At 49.1% G+C, this 17,471-nt stretch overlaps 2 protein-coding genes across 2 annotated transcripts; one reads left to right on the top strand and one right to left on the bottom strand.

The window, feature by feature from the left end:
• Positions 1-5,242: 5,242 nt before the first annotated feature.
• LOC308224483 (cis-aconitate decarboxylase-like) lies at positions 5,243-10,495 on the top strand (the record flags this gene model as incomplete). Its single annotated transcript, XM_080624462.1, has 7 exons — positions 5,243-5,263; positions 5,848-5,902; positions 6,813-6,986; positions 7,987-8,174; positions 8,341-8,433; positions 8,678-8,883; positions 9,577-10,495. 7 exons carry the CDS (start codon positions 5,243-5,245, stop codon positions 10,493-10,495), a joined length of 1,656 nt encoding a protein of 551 aa, XP_080480588.1.
• A 3,252-nt stretch (positions 10,496-13,747) lies between these two features.
• Positions 13,748-14,635, bottom strand: GLOD5 (glyoxalase domain containing 5; the record flags this gene model as incomplete). The annotated part of the gene is made up of 3 exons (XM_080624846.1): positions 13,748-13,900; positions 14,075-14,230; positions 14,471-14,635. The coding sequence occupies 3 exons, from the start codon at positions 14,633-14,635 to the stop codon at positions 13,748-13,750; spliced, it is 474 nt and encodes a 157-aa protein (XP_080480972.1).
• Between the last annotated feature and the right edge of the window lie 2,836 nt (positions 14,636-17,471).

Below are 17,471 nucleotides of genomic sequence, written 5' to 3'. Positions count from 1 at the left end.
AAGGACAGGATAAAGGAAATGGAAATGTAGGCCACCAGCCCAGCCACAACGCTTTGGCTAGAAGAGAGCTGGGCCATGTCAGTGAGCAGGAGGTGGCTGGCATTCCCCGAGGGCAGTGTTATGTTCTGCAAGGAGGGGTAAGCGGCCGCAATGATGCGTGTAGCCCCGTAGCTACTCCACAGAGCAGAGAAGGTGAAAAAGGCTGAGCCTCCCAGGTGGTCATACTTCCGGAAGGTGAGAAATCCTGCCAGGAGCTGGACAAAGCCTCCAGTCAGGATGAGGTGGACACCTGAGAGACACAATGAAGAGGTCAGGTAGAGTTAGAGGTTAGGCTAAGAGAGAGTTATACTGTTGAGGTGGGTACAGTGAACATTAAGATGCTCTGAGAGCTGAAGCACCTCCACTGTGGAGACATGCTGAAAGCTGGGGTTGTTCTGCTTGGAGAAGAGAAGGCTTCGGGGAGATCTTAGAGCAGCTCCCAGTGCCTAAAGGGGTACAAGGAACCTGGAGAGGGGCTTTGGACAAGGGCCTGTAGGAACAGGACAAAGGGAAATGTCTTTAACCTGCCAGAGGGGAGATTGAGATGAGCTCTTAGGCAGAAGCTCTTTCCTGTGAGGGTGCTGAAACACTGCCCAGAGAAGCTGTGGCTGCCCCATCCCTTGAACCATGCAGTGTTCAAGGCCAGGTTGGATGGGGCTTGGAGCAACCTGCTCTAATGGAAGGTGTCCCTGCCTGTGGCAGGGGTTGGAGCTGGATGAGCTTTAAGGTCCCTTCAACCCAAACCAGTCCAGGATTCTATGAATCGCAGCACGTATGTGCCTGTGTGTGTGAGTGGGAGTGAAATTGGGTCTTTCTGCTAATATACACAACACCTACAGTCCAATACTATGAAGCAGTGCTCCCAGGCCAAATTCACCTCTGAGCAGCACCCCCGATATCCCCCCTGAGCATCATCACCCACCTGCGAGGATGTCCTCTGCTCCCTGTGGCTTGATGCCGGTGTGCACCACAGTGAGGTTCTGCAGGCAGAGGAGGAAGGCGCTGACCACATTCGCCAGGAGCCCCAGCACTGCCGGCTCGCTGTAGAAGACGGCGGCGAAACCCGCGGTGCTCGCCATGGCCCCTGCAGACACAACAGGAGCGCCAGCGGTCACCCCACCACCTCGCCGTCCCCGGCGTCTAGACCAGTGCTGCCTCGGCACGGGCACTCGGCCAACCTTCAGAGCCGTGCCCCTGCTCCAAGCAGGGAGGAGCTGGTGACAGGCTCAGGTGTTTCCACAGTGCCTCCCCGCTCGTTGCTCCAGACAAAGGCTCGATTCAAAGCACAGCTTTAGGTGTCTACTTTCCGGAGTCCTATCCAGAAAAAACACACACAACCTATTTAGGCTACGAGGATTTCTGGCAAAAACATGTTTAGGTGCCCCAAAGCGCTGCAGGTGTTGGTGATGGTTCCTGTCCCCTCTCCTCCAAGCTGCTGGAGATGGAGAGCAATGAATAGCCTAACACAAATGAACAAACATTCAGACAAAACCCACAAGGTATTTTTGAGCCATTCCAGGACGTTTCTTATCCACTGTTACAGACAAACAGGCAGGCACGACGCACGCATACACAGTCTCCCTTCCAGATGGAATTTTCCAGCTCCATCCCTTTCTTGAAACCCCAGTGACTAAACAGTTTATTTTCAAACCCTTCATATTTCTACCATTAACTCGTCTATTTGCAGGCAGCCCCCACATTTCCATTCCTCTGCACTCCTGGGTACCATGAGCTGGAGTTTTCTCTCTGGAGGTTTTTGTTAGGAAACAAAGATGAAAATAAAACAGCAATGTTCTTGTTATTTTGGTATTTTTGGCACACCAGATGACCTAAAGGAGCTGGAAAAGGAGAAAGTGATGTAGTCTGTTCTCAGCCATTCCAAAAAGCCTTTTGGAAAGCAAGGGAAGCATGCAGCACTACTATTGACATGGGAAGTGAGGAGTGGAGGGGCACCACTCAGAGAAGAGAGAGTTTTGTGAATATTAATCAACCCAAATCCCAGTGTCTGCTCTTAAACACATAGTATTCATCAGCAGATGTATAGTTTGCAAACATCACAGGCCTCTGGACTCTTTTGTCCCACTAAACCCCCATGTTTTCCTTCTCTCCATTGATTCTGAGGGATGTGATTTTCTCCAGAATAAGGAATGAAGGATAAATTGACTCCTAACTGCTCTGAACTGATTCAGTGACTTAAACTTCATGAAATGTGGAAATGGTAAAAAACAATCAAGTGAGCCTTGGGGAGGGTAATTCATTAATTCAGTTATTTGATTGTGCTAAAGGTTAGGTTTTTTTGGTTCAGAGATATGCACCAAACCACAGTTCTGCAGGAGGCACAAGCATCTCTATAAAGTACTGACCTGAGGAAGGCCGTAAGGATGCACCTTAGGAAGAGCTGAGCAGTACCTGTGCTGTCCATGATGCTGCCATGTCAAATGGCATTCAGCTATAAAGAAGCTGTTTGGTTTACATGGTTATACTTGGAGGCGGGCTACGATCTTTAGTTCCTCCAGATGTTTTGCTCTGAAATAGCCCAGACAGTGGCTTTCTAGGTATGCTGCAACAAGCCCCTGTTTTGAGTCAGTCTCTGGAGGAGGATGAGATGGGTTTCTGGAGGAAGATGGGCTGGCCAGGTGTCTCCCTGGCTTGCAAAAGTGCTTTTCAATTTGCCAAGGCTCATATTGGCAGTTCATGTGTAACTAGTGGTTTTAGAGCCTGCAACATACAGCTTGGCTCTGTGAAGGATGTAGATATACAACTCATAGGGATATTTCTCTCTTCTTGCAGTGCAACCCTTCACAGGATGTCTGAGAATATGCCATATCATGCTACAGAGGTGTAAAGGGAGAGGATGTGAGAGGATTTAGACCAAGATATGGAAAAGCAGGAGAATGAAGGAACCTCACTTAGGAGGAGAAGGGCTTGGGGTTGGAAACTGCTGCAGACCTACCCACAGCATCCCCCACACTCTGCAAACACAAACTGTGCATCGCTTCCCCCTCTATTTCATGCAGCATAAAGACACATCAAATAACGAATCCCCTCCTGTTGTCATCTCAGGGGTAGCAGCACTAGTGATGCTGCAGGCTGCAGCAAGAAATGAGGCTTCTGCATGGAAATAGAGGTGTTTTCTGTTTAAAGCCTTGTTTGTCCATAGGATAAAACCCCTCATCGCTGCTGTTGCTATCTGTTTTGCACAGCTGCTGCCTCTGGCACTTTGGTAGGACCTGTTTCTCTACATGCTCTAGTGAAAACCAAGCGTGACACCTCTCTGCTCCATGAAACACAGCAAGGAGGCATCTCCCACCAATCCTTTCCTTTGCCCTCAAGCCTGCAAGCTTGGTGTCTTCAGCTGAGACTGATGCAAAGCAGCTCTTCGGGTATTCTGCAAGCAACACAGAGCAGTGTGGAGGCAGAGGAGCAAAGGGGAGGTCTCTTCCTACCATGTGGGGTTAGCAGCTCTCTGCAGACACAGGGTACCAGCCAGCACAGCCACTGTCCAGGAAACCACAAGGATGGAGATGTCCTCACAGTGAGGAGGCACCTGGAGAGCTGGGGCACGGCCAGGCCCGGCAGAGCTGGTTCTAGCAGATGATGGGGCAGCCTGGGTGATCCTTCTTTTGCACAAATCCCTCATGCAGTGAGGGCAAAGCCAAAGCCATCCCTTTCCTCACCCAGCCTCCTCCATCTTCTTTCCTTTTTCCTGCTTGCCCCTGACATTCATCAGCTTGGGGTCTGCAGAAATGGCTTGTGAGGTCCTCCCTCTGTCCTGGCTCTTGTCCTCACAGCATGAGCCATGCCTGTGTGGGCTGCTTGCTGCAGCCTCTGATCACCTTTTTCTTGCCTTTCTTGCAATAACTCCCTTTCCAGAATAGGTCATAGTCCTCTGCCTCCCTCTTCCACCTCACTGCTATACCTGGGCTTTGCAGACACTGCTGTATGCATCTGCTTTGCACTGTCATTTGTGCTTCACCTTGACTTACACTAATGGGAATATACTGATGTGTGGACATTGCCTCCAAAGGAGGTTGGAACAAAGCTTAGCATGCCATGGGACACGTATATAAATACCAATATGTTACGTTTCTCAGACACTTATTCCCACGTGGCATTTCACTAGTAGTTTTCCATCCCACCTTATTAATGATAACAACTGTTCACACAGCTCAGAGGAAACACTGCTTCTCTCCAGATAAACAAGTTAAGAGAATGAAATGCAATTCTTTTTGGCTAAGCACATAGCAAGATTAACAGTGCACAACAACGCCATGCAGCTGGGTTAAATACCCCAACCCTGACTCTCCTCTGGTGAAAACCAGCACCAAGTTGCCTGAGGTGCATTGCTGCATCCACAGTGATCAAGGATCTGCCTTAGTATTTAGTAGAAGATTCTGGTTTTAAACGCAAGGTGTACCACACCAGGCTGCTGTTCTGTACTGGAGAACCTGCAGCATGTTGAATGTCCCCAGGTTTCACTCTTGGGCCAAGCAAAGAGCCATGGCATCTCCCCAAAGTCCAAACACTCATCTGGGAAAGAAAAGTCCCAACGTCTCCTGGCAGCAGCAGCGTCCACCTCTGCACTAACCCTTCAGTGAACCCACAGCCCATGGCAGGCAGCATCACAGAGCTGACTATTTAGAAGGAGAAGAGCTATGGAAAGATTCAGCCAAATGACAAAACACTGAATGTATTCAAGAAAAGCACCAAAGAAAACCACCAATGCCTCGCTTCTCCCTCTGCAGCTTGGATTACCTGGTTTGGTGACACTTCAGCTCAATGGGAGGATGCTCTTGTCCCTCTCATTTCCTGGTCAGTACCAGTTTTATAGTCCTCCTCTGTAGGAGGAGCCTGGGGCCCGTTGCTTCACATACTGGCACCTGTAGCATTTGGAGACAGGAATTTCCTTGAACCTTGTCAGTTATTGTCCTAAATCTTTTTTTATTTCCTGAAACCAGGGGGGGTTTCCCTTGTGTTCAGCAGAGAAAAACCACCCCTCCTCATCTATTCCCCCCACCCTCTCCGTCCCCAGAGGCTGATGTCATCACACTTGAAATTCATTTGCAAAAAAACAAAAAGCAAATTGCCTTTCAGAAGCATATATAAACCCTGACACCAAAGCACCTTGCAGACAGACACCTCTCCCATCCCTCGAATAGCGCAGCGCAGAGCTGGGCACTAGGCAGTGGTAACAGCCACCAGCATGGTCTACTTTACCTTACAGGTAACTACTATTTCATGTACAAAACCTATCTGTCTCTGATCTTTCCTTCTTCACTTTAAAGAGGCAATGTCATTTTCCGGGCAGTTCCTTAACTGGCCGAAACTGCCGTGACATGTAGTGGGAACCTGCCCCAATACTAACAAAATCAGAAGGTTTTCACAGACATTTTATTTACAGTTACTAACCTGTTCCTTTCATGCCTGTTCCTTTTTATGCATCCCACATGGGTTTATACGGTGCCATGGCAGGGGGGTTGTTGTTGTTGGGACATGTTATGTGGTTTTTTTACTCTTCGTGTTCACCCTGAGCTGGTGCTGCTTGCAGCCGGAATGGGATTCCATGGTAGGTCTGCAAAGGCTGTGCTGCCCCTTCTACTGTACTGCTTTATTTCCCTGGCTAGTCCTGGCATTCCTGCTGGACTGAGCATTGGAAAATGTTTTTCTCCTTTAAATATGTAGCCAGTTTTATCCGCCTGTTTGATCTGTGAGTGTCTCACAGTGCCATTTTAGAGGCACAACCAGAGTAAAGTGGCTTTGAAGGAGTTCAAGCGGCTTCGGTGACAAATGCTCTTTCTCTGTCTTTAGATATCCCAGAAGTTCTTGGCAAGCTCCCGGCAAGTTCACAAAACTGCTGCTCACGGTTTGTACCTCTCTGCAGAACAGCATTCCCTGTCCTTTTCTAAAGAGCATCCAAATAACCATGTTACTGCTTTAAAAACAAAGGTTCTGGGCTGTGCGCACTGAGATAAACCGCTCAAATCCTTGGAATATAAACGTGTTTAGGGGGTCTTTGTGTGGTTATTGCCCGCGGTTGCTAAAGAACAAGGAGAAAAGTAACAAATGATAAAAATGCTGATTGTTAATCCTGTGCTGAACCAGAAACTTTAACTGATTTAGAACCAGACTTTCCAAATTCTTACTCTTTGACCATAAATGTGAGATATTTAAGTTGGAGCTGTCACCGGCTTGCTCAGATCCTTAACTCCCCCGTCTGTCACCACTTCTTTATTACATCTGATCTTGCTATTAGCACTGCTTGAAGCGATTCAGGGGTCATTCCCTGTGTCTCACAGCAGAGGAGCTTCTGCGCAGCTACAGCTTCTCGCTTCAGGCAAATGAAGCAGGACTTTGCTGTGTAGCCACTTGGTCTCTCCTAAGTTTGTCTATTAAGTGATTTTAAAATGTGTTATTAATATAATAAATGCAATGAATTCTGCTTAATTAACACTCGAGAAAAGAAGGTTAATAATAATCCACACAGATATATTTGGTCTTGGATGGAGTATTTTGGATTTTAATGAAGTTCTGCAGCACCATTACCGTACCCAGACAGAAACACTGGAGTCATGACATGCTTTTAATGGAAGGGTTAAAAAGTATCTCTGCCTACTGAAGTGACAAAGAGCCTTTGATGACGGGAAGGAAGCAATCCAGATTTTATGGCTGTGGTGTGATTCAAGCAGATTTTCCTCCAGCCTCTCCAGTCCAGTTTGTTCCTTCTCCTTGAGGGCGGAGGTTTGTGGGACACTGAGGATGCTCTGGGTACACAGAGAGGACACAGATTTTTCTCAGTAGAAGCTTTTCCAAAGTGCTGAGTGTTACAGATTCCTATAGCGATGTACTTCATGGAGCCGCTGCAAGGGGGGAATGTTATTCCCATGAGTCACAGCTTGATGACATTCTCAGCTGTGTTTACAAATGGATTTTAGGCTCTGAGGCTCTAGGTGAGTCCAAATACACTTGCAAGCAAACTGTGAGTCAGTAGGCATGACATTTAGGGATGAATACAAGCTACTGAAATTAGGGAATGGTCATTTTATTTAATTGGGATGTTTTCTGGTTGAAAAATGAAGTGTCATCATCTGCTTATTCTCATGAGGTTTCCTGTAAGATGTTGAAGCAAAGCGTTTTTACTTGGTTGCTTCACTCATCCTGAATTTTTCATGTCATTAGTTTCATTTGAACATTAATGCCAGCTTTGATCTGTGTGCATGTGTGTGTATTCCCCCATCATGCATACCTATATGTGGATTTGCAATCGTGTATGTTAGCTATATTGAATTTTATCATTTTTCTGCTCTCGTGCACTCTCAAAATTATCTTATAAATTATAATGGGTATAAGAATGATCATTCTATGACTTATAAATTCATCAAAACAATTTTGTCCCAAACTGGGTATTTTCCACTGAATTTTAATGCCACCAAAGATTTGGAAATGGTGACTTCCAAACCTGAAAGTGCCAGGAGTTTGTGCTGTCTGCCCAGCTCTGCCTTTCCGGTCACAAATACAGGCACGGACTTTGCCTTGGGAAGCTTGATACGTTGCTTTTTGTCTGCCAGCAAAGATGTTTTCAGAGACAGGGAAAATTTTCCTTCAAATATCAAGCTCAGGAGATCTTCCGTTTAATCCCCACCTGAAGCATAGGCTGGATCCTCTGATAAGCTGAGTTCAACTATGAAAGAACACAAAAAGAGTTGTTTAAGCACTAGCACCCTTTTGAGTACATAGGGCTTGAGAGCTCTGTGGCTGAGTCAAGAAACCTCAGCGACTTGTAGGACCCAACTTCTGGATAAATCCAGGCTTTGGGTGTAGTCCTACCCTGGTAATGTAGCAGGGCTTCTGCTCTGCCTGTAGTCCAGATAAAGGGACGTAATTTGTATTGACCATCAGCACATGGCCCACACGTGTCTTTGTCCCCTCTCCTCTCTCTTGGTGCTGCAGTGGTGGCCAGGAGTGCTCCGGAGGAGACAGTGACCAGCAGCTTTGCCTCCTTCATCCACGCAGTTCGACCCGAGCACTTGTCCAAGACTGTTCGTCACAGAAGCAAGAGGATGATCCTCGACAGCATCGGGGTTGGCCTCGTGGGTAGCACAACGCACGTGTTTGACATCGCTCTGCAGTACTGTCGGGTAGGAATGGTCCCATATTCCCACGTAGTTAATGGGGTCCTGACACCACCACCACATCCAAGTCCTGATTTCATGGCTGACACAGGACTTGCAGTAGAGGAGTGTTCTGGCACCACAGTCACTGCTTCACTCAAGGTCCTCACCTCAATCTCCCTCCCTTTCACAGGAGCTGTACTCTTCTGTTGCTGTGAGCTCTGTCTATGGCAAGCCAGGAGTAAAACTCTCCCCCACGCTGGCTGCGTTCACCAATGGAGTTGCGGTAAGGCGAGCTCTTCCAGGAGCAGGTCTGCTCTGTGAGGCCTTCAGAGACACTAGTTAGGATTACAGGAAGCAGGGGGTTGGAACTGGATGAGCATTAAGGTCCTCCCAAAACCATTCTATGATTCTATGGGAACTACTGGGTGGATGCTGTTACAGATGCAGCTTCATCAGCAAGGACCCGTAGCGTCCTCAGTTTCCAGCCCCCCCCCACCAGCATGTCCTTATCTCCATTTCTCTGGCAGACTCACTCCATGGACTTTGATGATACCTGGCACCCTGCTACTCATCCATCAGGGGCTGTGCTGCCAGCTCTTCTGGCAGCTTCCCAGATGCTACCTCCAAGCACCAAACCCAATGGCATGGATTTCCTGCTGGCATTTAATGTGGGCCTGGAAGTGCAAGGAAGGCTCATGCATTTCTCCACTGAGGCTCACAACATTCCTAAAAGGTAAACCTCCTTTTTTTCACCAAGTAGGAAGAGGGTTGGTGTTAACAGTACTACTCAGGGCTTCAAAATGTTAGTTTAAGTCCAGCCGAACTCAGGATCAGGGTAAGGACCCACTGAGAGCCAAATGCCAGTTCTCCCCAAGCTGATGAGGCACCACATATTCATTTGGTGACCTCCAGCGATCTTCCCTCAAAACCAACCATCAACAGGACTAGCACTGAGTCTGCAGCGTTATCACCTAAACTAGCCAGGGCAAGAGCACAGGACAGGTAGTGCCCACAGCCATGCAGACAGCTTAATTGTGGCCACAGTCCCAGGCAGTACCCTGGTGTGGTCCAAGGGATGGCATGACCAGGAGTTGTTACCCTTGAGCATGGTGGATGAGGCCACCTTATCTGTCTGGAGGAAGAAAGTTCGGCTTTATGGACACAAACCATGCCACCTACTCTTACAGAAAACTATAAATGGCTTTCTGGAGATGCTGAGCTCACTCTGTTGTCTCCAATGAAGTTTCAAGAAGACAGTTTGTAGATGGCTACATTTTGAGTTAGGTAAATCCCACCTGCACCAGAGCTGGGAGGGTAATTGGCTGTTCACTCAGTCCCAGGCAGGTCTGGTGGATGAAGTTCTTGGGTGTTCCCTGTGCCAAGCAGGCAGGATGCTCATATCTGCAATTTCCCCCCATATCTGCAGGTTCCACCCTCCCTCTGTGGTCGGTACCATGGGCAGTGCTGCAGCCACAGCGAAACTGCTGTCTCTCAGCACGGCCCAGTGCGCGCACGCTTTGGGCATTGCTGCATCGCTTGCAGGGGCACCCATGGCCAATGCTGCCACCCAAGCCAAGCCATTGCACATTGGAAATGCCACACGCCTGGGCTTTGAAGCAGCGCTGCTGGCTGCCCGAGGGATGGAGGCCAACCCCTTGATCCTGGATGATATCCCTGGTTGCTCTGGATTCAGTGCTTTCTACAGTGTCTATCAACCCAAACCACTCTCCACACCAAGTGACCACCATGAATTCCTCTTGGAGAAGCAGGATATTGCTTTCAAGAGATTCCCAGCCCACCTGGGGATGCACTGGGTGGTGGATGCTGCCTTGTCTGTCCGGAACCTCTTCATCAACTACGCAGGGTCCTTCTCTCCCTCTTTGATCCGCACCATTGTGCTGAAGATCCCAGTATCAAAGTACATCAATCGGCCTTTCCCCAGCTCTGAACACCAGGCTAGACACTCCTTCCAGTTCAATGCCTGTACTGCCCTGTTGGATGGGGAAGTGGGCCTGAGCTCCTTCGCAGAGAGCAGCATCCAGCGACAGGAGCTGAGGGAGCTGCTGGACAAAGTGGTGGTGGAGCACCCTGAAGATAATGTGGCCAACTTTGATAAGATGTACGGAGAGGTGGCACTGCTCCTGCACAGCGGGGACATCCTCACGGGCAAATGTGACACTTTCTATGGGCACTGGAGGAAGCCTCTGAGCAACGAATCCCTCTTGAAGAAGTTTCGTTCCAACGCCTCCCATGTGCTTCCAGAAGAAAAAATAGAAACCATCATCACTATGGTAGAAAACCTGGAGAACCTGTCAGACAGTTCCCAGCTGGCCTGCAGCCTGTGAGGGAACAGCAAGTGGGGTTTTGGTATGGGACTTCTCTCAGTGAAACTCTGATTCCTCTCTTCATTGGTGCTTTACTTTTGTTTTTCCAATGACAGGAAAATTCCCACCCCTTGAAGTCAAAGTAGACACTTTAATACCAAAGGAGCCCACGAGGCAGGAGGTGTGTCTGTGTTAGTGATTAGGACACAGATTGAATTTCAACACATAGTTGGCTGCAGGGCCATCGCAAATAACGAAACTCCCATGGAAATCTGTGAGAGTCCTGGGGTATCACCTGGAAGCCGGCTCCCCAGAAGGAACAGTGTCTAGATCTTTTTTCAAGCTGCATTCCAAGTTTTTCTGTGCAGGATGCTTGACTGCTGAGTCTGGTAAGGAGAGGAAGCGCAGCTGCAAGCTGTGTGCTTTTCTTAGTGCTCTTCTGGGCACTTTTGTGATCATGGTTAGTTAGTCATGCTGGCCAGCTGAGAAACCTGTCAGTTACTGTAAACAGCCCTGCCTGCAAAACCCTCAGGCAGAGATGGATTATTTCCTTTTCCAGTAAAAGCCTCCCATTTCTCCAGTACTGGGGAAGTGTTTTTCACTTCTCTGTGTACAAGGGATGGTTCAAAGAACTTTAAAACCTGTATTTCTTTTCTGAAAGGAAGGCAGTTGGAAGGTGAGGAGCCCTACGCCACTCCTATACCTGATCCTATGCCTTCTGCAAGGTGATGCCTGCTAGTTCTTTGTCTCTGCCACAGCATCCCTCCCAGCTTTGCCCTACACAGAGCTGGCTTACCAGAGGTGGTCCTTAAAGTCTCTGCAGAGATGGGCCCCTCTAGATGGTGATCTGGGCACATACACACTATGACTCACATTGGGAAATTCCTGTTTCTCTCCCCTTAGAGGAGGGAAAGCTCAATGAGACTCAGTCCTTAACTCATCTTTCCAGCTGGGATGAGATCAGCACTTGTGCTCCTGTGCAGCCGTTCACTGAAAGGCTTCTGACCCTGCGTCCTTTGTGAGCAGTAAGATGGAGAACTGTGCAATAATCCCCTGTACATGAAACAGATACTGTGACTGCTGATCCAAAGGACTGGCCTCCAATCATAACATAGGTGCAGAATCCATTGCAGAAGTGAAGGTGTCTTCTTCAAGGCACAGAGAGACGGGACTAGACAAGCAGGAAGGCATGTGGGCTGGTTCCTTTTCAGCTTGCCAGTAGTGGTCTTTGCAGAGAACTTCCCAGTCAGAGCAGAACTGTTTGCCCACCTGTAAATCCCCTCTCTCATACTGTCTTGCATATTCCCACTGAATCTTTCTGAATAAAGAACTGAAGTAAACTTGTTTTCTGCATGAAGATTTAATGCTACATTATGTGGACCATCAGGTTTTCTGTTTTAATCTGAACATATTCAGTACAGAGGCTTTTCCAGTAGATGGGGAACCCAGCAGAGGCTAGCTAGAAGGCTGGCCTGTGCCCAGGGATTTCTCCAGACTCGTATATTTACATTGAGCCCTGCAGGCTGTTTTTCCTGGTGAGGATAATAGTCCATAGCCAGAAAAGCCTGGCTGTGGTTAAACATGGTCTCTCAACAAAGAGAAGTTACAAACTGTTTCCCCACTAAGTAACTGATTTCAAATATTTGTCAGGTTTCCATGACAAGCTTCTGGTTTCCCTTGGTTGGAGTCAAACCTTTTACCAGCTTTTCAGCTGGGCTTCAGGCTGCATTTCGTCCCCATGATCCAGAAACCTCACTCACGCCTTGGCTGTCCCATCAGGTGTAATCCTGACACCTTTCAGCAGACACTGTGTAAAATTAGGAAGTGAAGGCACAGGAAGGCTGGTAGGGCCCAACTCCCCTTTTATCAGGCCCCTTACCAGTTGAAGCAGTAAGAGGCTTTTCCAGAGGACCCAAAGGCATAGCCAAGGTTTTTTTCTTTCACGATGTTTCCTCTAAAAGCCAAGAAACCTGAAAACACCTCCAGTGCCCCAGTCCAGGAAAGTGTCTCACTTGTTGTCTTCACTTTCGCACAAATGCTTCATATTCTTAACTAATTCAGAGGCCCAAACCCCTGACAAGGGAAGCAAGACCTTAAGATAGCCAAGTAAACAAATGACCTATGAAAATTACAGACCAGCTTGTGTGATGCTGAGAGTGTTCAGCGATTAATATGGTGCTACCAAAATCCCCAACTTCTCTCAGGCTGAATAAGAAAAGAGCCATTTTCCTTCTTTCTACTGCTGTTCCAAGAAAAATGACATTTAAAATTGAGAAAAGGACACATTCCTCCACAAACATATTTATGGTAGCAAGCTCAGTGACTGAAAAGACACTTGCAGTGCAAAGACAGGCAGGATCCGTGTTGGCAATCAATCAATAGCTACAGTCCCACACCAGAAATTAATAGGACTCTGCTGGCACAAGCACTTTGCTGGGGAGAAGCTTGGGCCAATGGAAAGCGGGGGAAAGCTGTAGAACAGCTGGTGGGAGCAGGATGCCACCATCAGCCCTTTCCTGTGGGCAGGACCCATCCGTGGGGTCCCGTAGGAAGGTCCCACTCTTGCTCAGGACCTACCCATAGGCAGGACCGCCCCCATGGGCAGAACCCACCCGTAGCGTGCCCGGGAGAGGCCGACCGGGCCGCGCTCAGCACCCTGGAGAGCAGCCGCTGCTCGGGGCGCGGGCTCTAGGACCGCGCGGGCTCCGCTGTGCCGGGGTCCCTCCTGGGGTCCTCCCCGGTCCCCGTTCCCAGGATAACTCTGTGAGATGTCTGCGGCTTCCTCCCAGGGCAGCTCTTGTCCTTGGCTCCCACAGTGGCTCAGCTGGAGCTGGGAGAACCCTCGGCCCCATCTGTGACCATCCGCAGCTCTGCAGTTCTTAGGGACTTGCGTTTTTGCATGGAGGAATTTGGATTTCCCGTGAAATGCCAGCAGAAAAAAAACAAAAACAAAATAGCACAGTTCAGGGATTATTTCAATTTTAGAGAGTGTTTTGGCTGTAAGGGTCAGAAGAGGCCTCTCTGCTTTCCAGCAGTGATGGTAACATTGCTACCTCAGTGTGGCCAGCTGGGGAACTGCTCTCCATGAAATCCCCCAAGTCCTTCCTTATTGTTTTATGCTTTTTAAATGATTGAGGGGCTGCTTTTTAGATAATTAACTTGAGCCTTGTCCTAGGTTTGCAAAATAAAAGCTTGAGCCTGTAAACTGGCCACCGAAAGCCTGGCCTCTGCATCCTGCAGACTGCTGGGATGCAGGCACAAACCAGGCTGTGGTCAGGGTTCTCCTCCATGGGCTGCAGTCACATCTGGGCAGTACCTGGAAACCTCGATCAGATTCTCATCGGGGTCTCGGAAGTAGATGGATGTTATTGGACCCATGGCACCAGTTCTGGCCACGGGACCTTCTTCAATAACCACCCCACAGGCCTGGGAAGAGACAAAGAACAGGGGTTTAATGCTTAAGGTCACTCTTCCCCCAGCCTTGAAAACATGAGCTGACAATTCTGACATTCTCCAACACAGAGACCCTCAGAGTGTCACTTGGAGGCTCTGGCTTCATGTCTCCCCAGGTCCCACTGTGGACACATGTGCCTTCTTCACCTTCAGATGATCCTGCAGCTGGTCCAGGGGTACCTCTGTGATAAGGCAGAGATCTGCAGAGCCAGGGATGGGGCACCGAGCCCTGGGTTCAAACTCATTCCCAGCCTCATGAAGGTTAAACTTCTGGTTGCCAAAACGTAAAGCTTTGCGAGTTCCCTGTCCCAAGAGAAAGGAATCAAAGTGCAATGAGACTTCCTGAGCTGGAAGCCTTCAGCATCCACTCACCTGTGTAGTCCTAAAAGTGCTGTGGACCCAGCTGTAGTCCTGCTAACTCTGAACATCCATCCCCACCACAAGGACGTGCCCCAGAGAACCTGTCAGAGATCCACAAAGCCCAGCCACTGGCCCAGAACTGCAGCTCCCCCAGACCCAAGCCAAGCCTGTGCCCCATATTACCTGGAAAGTCACCACCTCCATGCCCAGGACTTTCGAATAAAAAGCCACAGTGTCCTCAATGCTCTTCACAGTCAACACAAGGTGGTCCAAGCGCTGGATGAAACATGAGGGTGAACTCATGCACTCCCCCTTCCAGGACATTATCTCAGGGCTGGGAATCAGCATGAAAATCCACAAAACATGAAAGCCAGGAGCTGCTCAGGGAAATGCTCCAGGCAGCTCTGAACTGACCTGTGAATGGATGCCAAACAGGTTTGCTTTTGGCCTGTCGGTGGCACAAGTACAAGGAGGTAATAAATCCTCCTCCCTGGCAGGGCCCCAGACCCCTGCTTTGCTCTGGTGGGACCTGACCATGCCAGAGCCCCTGGCTTTGGCCAGATTCAGAGGACCTCACTGAGGGCTGAAGTCCCAGAGATGCTGAGCTCTCAATGCACAAACCCCTGTGTGCACCAAGGATGGACCATGTGTGATTCTTCCCTCCAACCATCTCTGGGGTTCTCCCAACCTTCAGGAAGAGACAGAATCCCTTCTGGTCCCCATATAATGTAGATGGAAAACACGGACCATAAGATAAGGAGTGTGGCCTTTACCAGCTTCAAGAGGATAGGAACTTGTCACCAATGTGACTGCACTGTGGGACTGAGCCCAGGGGGCAAATGGCTGAGGGGACAAACCCCTGATGATCTTGCTCTGATGAGCCTCTGATGATCCCTGGACATTGCCCTTCTGCAGAGTCCCTGGGAAATGTCTGGCAAGGAGAGATCTCAATGCCCCTCTGACACAGGAGCAAGGTCAGCATAAAGCAACCTGCTCTAGTGGAAGGTGTCCCTGCCCATGGCAGGGAGTTGGAACTGGATGAGCTTTAAGGTCTCTTCAAACCAAACCAGTCTGGGATGCTACGAAGAGGGACTGGTTTGGAGCCCTGTTTTCCCTCATCCCAAGCTGGAACTGCAGCACTGCCTGGATTGTGCCCAGTGACTGCACCAGTTGTGGAGGGAGCTGCTAATGGAGACAATGAAAATCACTGCTCCTCCTTGCTGCAGATGGTGTTGGGTGTTTAACACCCTTACCTCTGCCAGCCTGCGCTCTGCAAAGTCTGTTCCACCCAGGAAGCTCTCCTGGGTGCTCCCAAGTTGGGGGACCCTCATGTCACAGCCTGCATCTCCCTGCTCCTGCCCAGCAAACCTTGCCAGGACAACCCTCCTCTCCCATGCGAGCCCTCCAGCAAACAGCGACAAGGAAATTGAACTGCAAAACCAGGCCGGGTACCTGTGAGAGAGGACGGTCACTGGGCAAGCTGGTTCCGGATGGTTCCCTTACGACCATCCTCTTCCTGCTGCCGGGAGCTGAGCTGTGTGAGCAGACACGTCACAGGAGAATGAGGGGGAAAACCCAATGAGGTTAAACAAGAGGTGTGAGCTCAGCACACCGCAGAGGTGTACTTTGACCCAAAGGACCTGAAAGTCCAACTACGTAGAGTTGCTTGAAATATCCCAGGAAAAGAGCCTGGATATTTCAGCCACGTATCTTCCCCTTTGCATGGGAAAGACGTGTTACTGTGCTATATAAGGTGCTATATTAAGTTGATCTTGGTGCTCAGTCTGGGGTAACTTACTGTTAAGAAGCAAAGATATTCCTAGACAAGAGGAGCTGTTGGCAAGCAGCTGCAGTGGGCTTCCTGTTTTCCCACCTTCCCACCTCCCCTGTGCCTATTCACCTCTATGCCCCCAAGATTATTTCCTTCCATCATGCTGAGGTTTTATTCCCCTGTGAGGCACTTGCTGTCCCTGGGAACAAGCTCCCACTAGCAAAAGACATACAGGTTGTAGGTACTGAGCTAACAGCCAGTATGGAGCAATGAGCAATAGAAAAGCAGTCTCAGGGCAATGCGCACAGCTTTGAGCACCTTTTTGGACCCCTGCAAGTGGACACATCCAAAGGGGCTCCCTGGCCTCTGCCAGAGTTACAGATTTTATTTTCCTTCTTCTACAAATCCCAAATCTGTCAAAAATCAAATGGAGTTTTGGAAGCCCTGAAGCTCTCTGCACAGTTGGCTTTGGAGGAGTGAGTAGTTCATAACAAGACATGCAGGAGGTGATCACTTTTGCCCTGCCCACTCCAGATCAAGAGGTTCAACAGCCGCACATTGGGGCTGGCAGCAGCTGAACCTCCCAAACCTCATTTTCTTGGGAAAAACACTAATACCTTTTCTTTACTAACACTCCCAAAGTTCTTCCCACAGGTGTGGGTAACAATAGGACAATTGACACCTGGCAGGGCTTTAAAGGCACTAATTGGCCTTAAATAGCCCTGATCAGCCTCACCTGGAGACTCCAACCCACATCCATGGGTCCTGGAGCATATTTAAACTCTTCTTAGGGGCTTTCACACCTTGCCTGAGCTTTGGGGTAGGGCTGTTGCTCTCTAGGCTTAAATGTGCTTCTATCTGGCCAATGGCACTGCAGGTCTGGACCTCAGTTTGTAGGCTCATATTCTGGTCCTTAACCTGGTGTCATCATTATGGACCTGCTTGGTATTTTGTACTGAATAGGAGTTCAGGGTCTTTGGGGTTTTTAGAGAGAAGGTTACAACGGGCAGCATTAGCCCTGTGGTTGTCATCCCAAGATAAAAAGCCATGTTTTAAAGCAGAAAAATATATTAGCAAGCTGAGAAAGTTGGGGTTGTTCAGCCTGGAGAAGAGAAGGCTGCGTGGAGACCTCAGAGCAGCCTTCCAGTATCTGAAGGGGCCCTATAGAGATGCTGAGGAGGGACTCTTCATTAGGGACTGTAGTGCTAGGACAAGGGGTAACGGGTTCAAACTTAAACAGGGGAAGTTCAGGTTAGACATAAGGAAGAAATTCTTTACTGTAAGGGTGGTGAGGCACTGGAATGGGTTGCCCAGGGAGGTTGTGAATGCTCCATCCCTGGCAGTGTTCAAGGCCAGGTTGGATGAGGCCTTGGGTGACATGGTTTAGTGTGAGGTGTCCCTGCTCATGGCAGG

This window comes from Psittacula echo, assembly GCF_963264785.1.
Source record: "Psittacula echo genome assembly, chromosome: 8".
Taxonomy (NCBI): domain Eukaryota; kingdom Metazoa; phylum Chordata; class Aves; order Psittaciformes; family Psittacidae; genus Psittacula; species Psittacula echo.
Note: the sequence above shows the minus strand (reverse complement) of the source record. Positions and strands in the feature narration are given on the sequence as shown.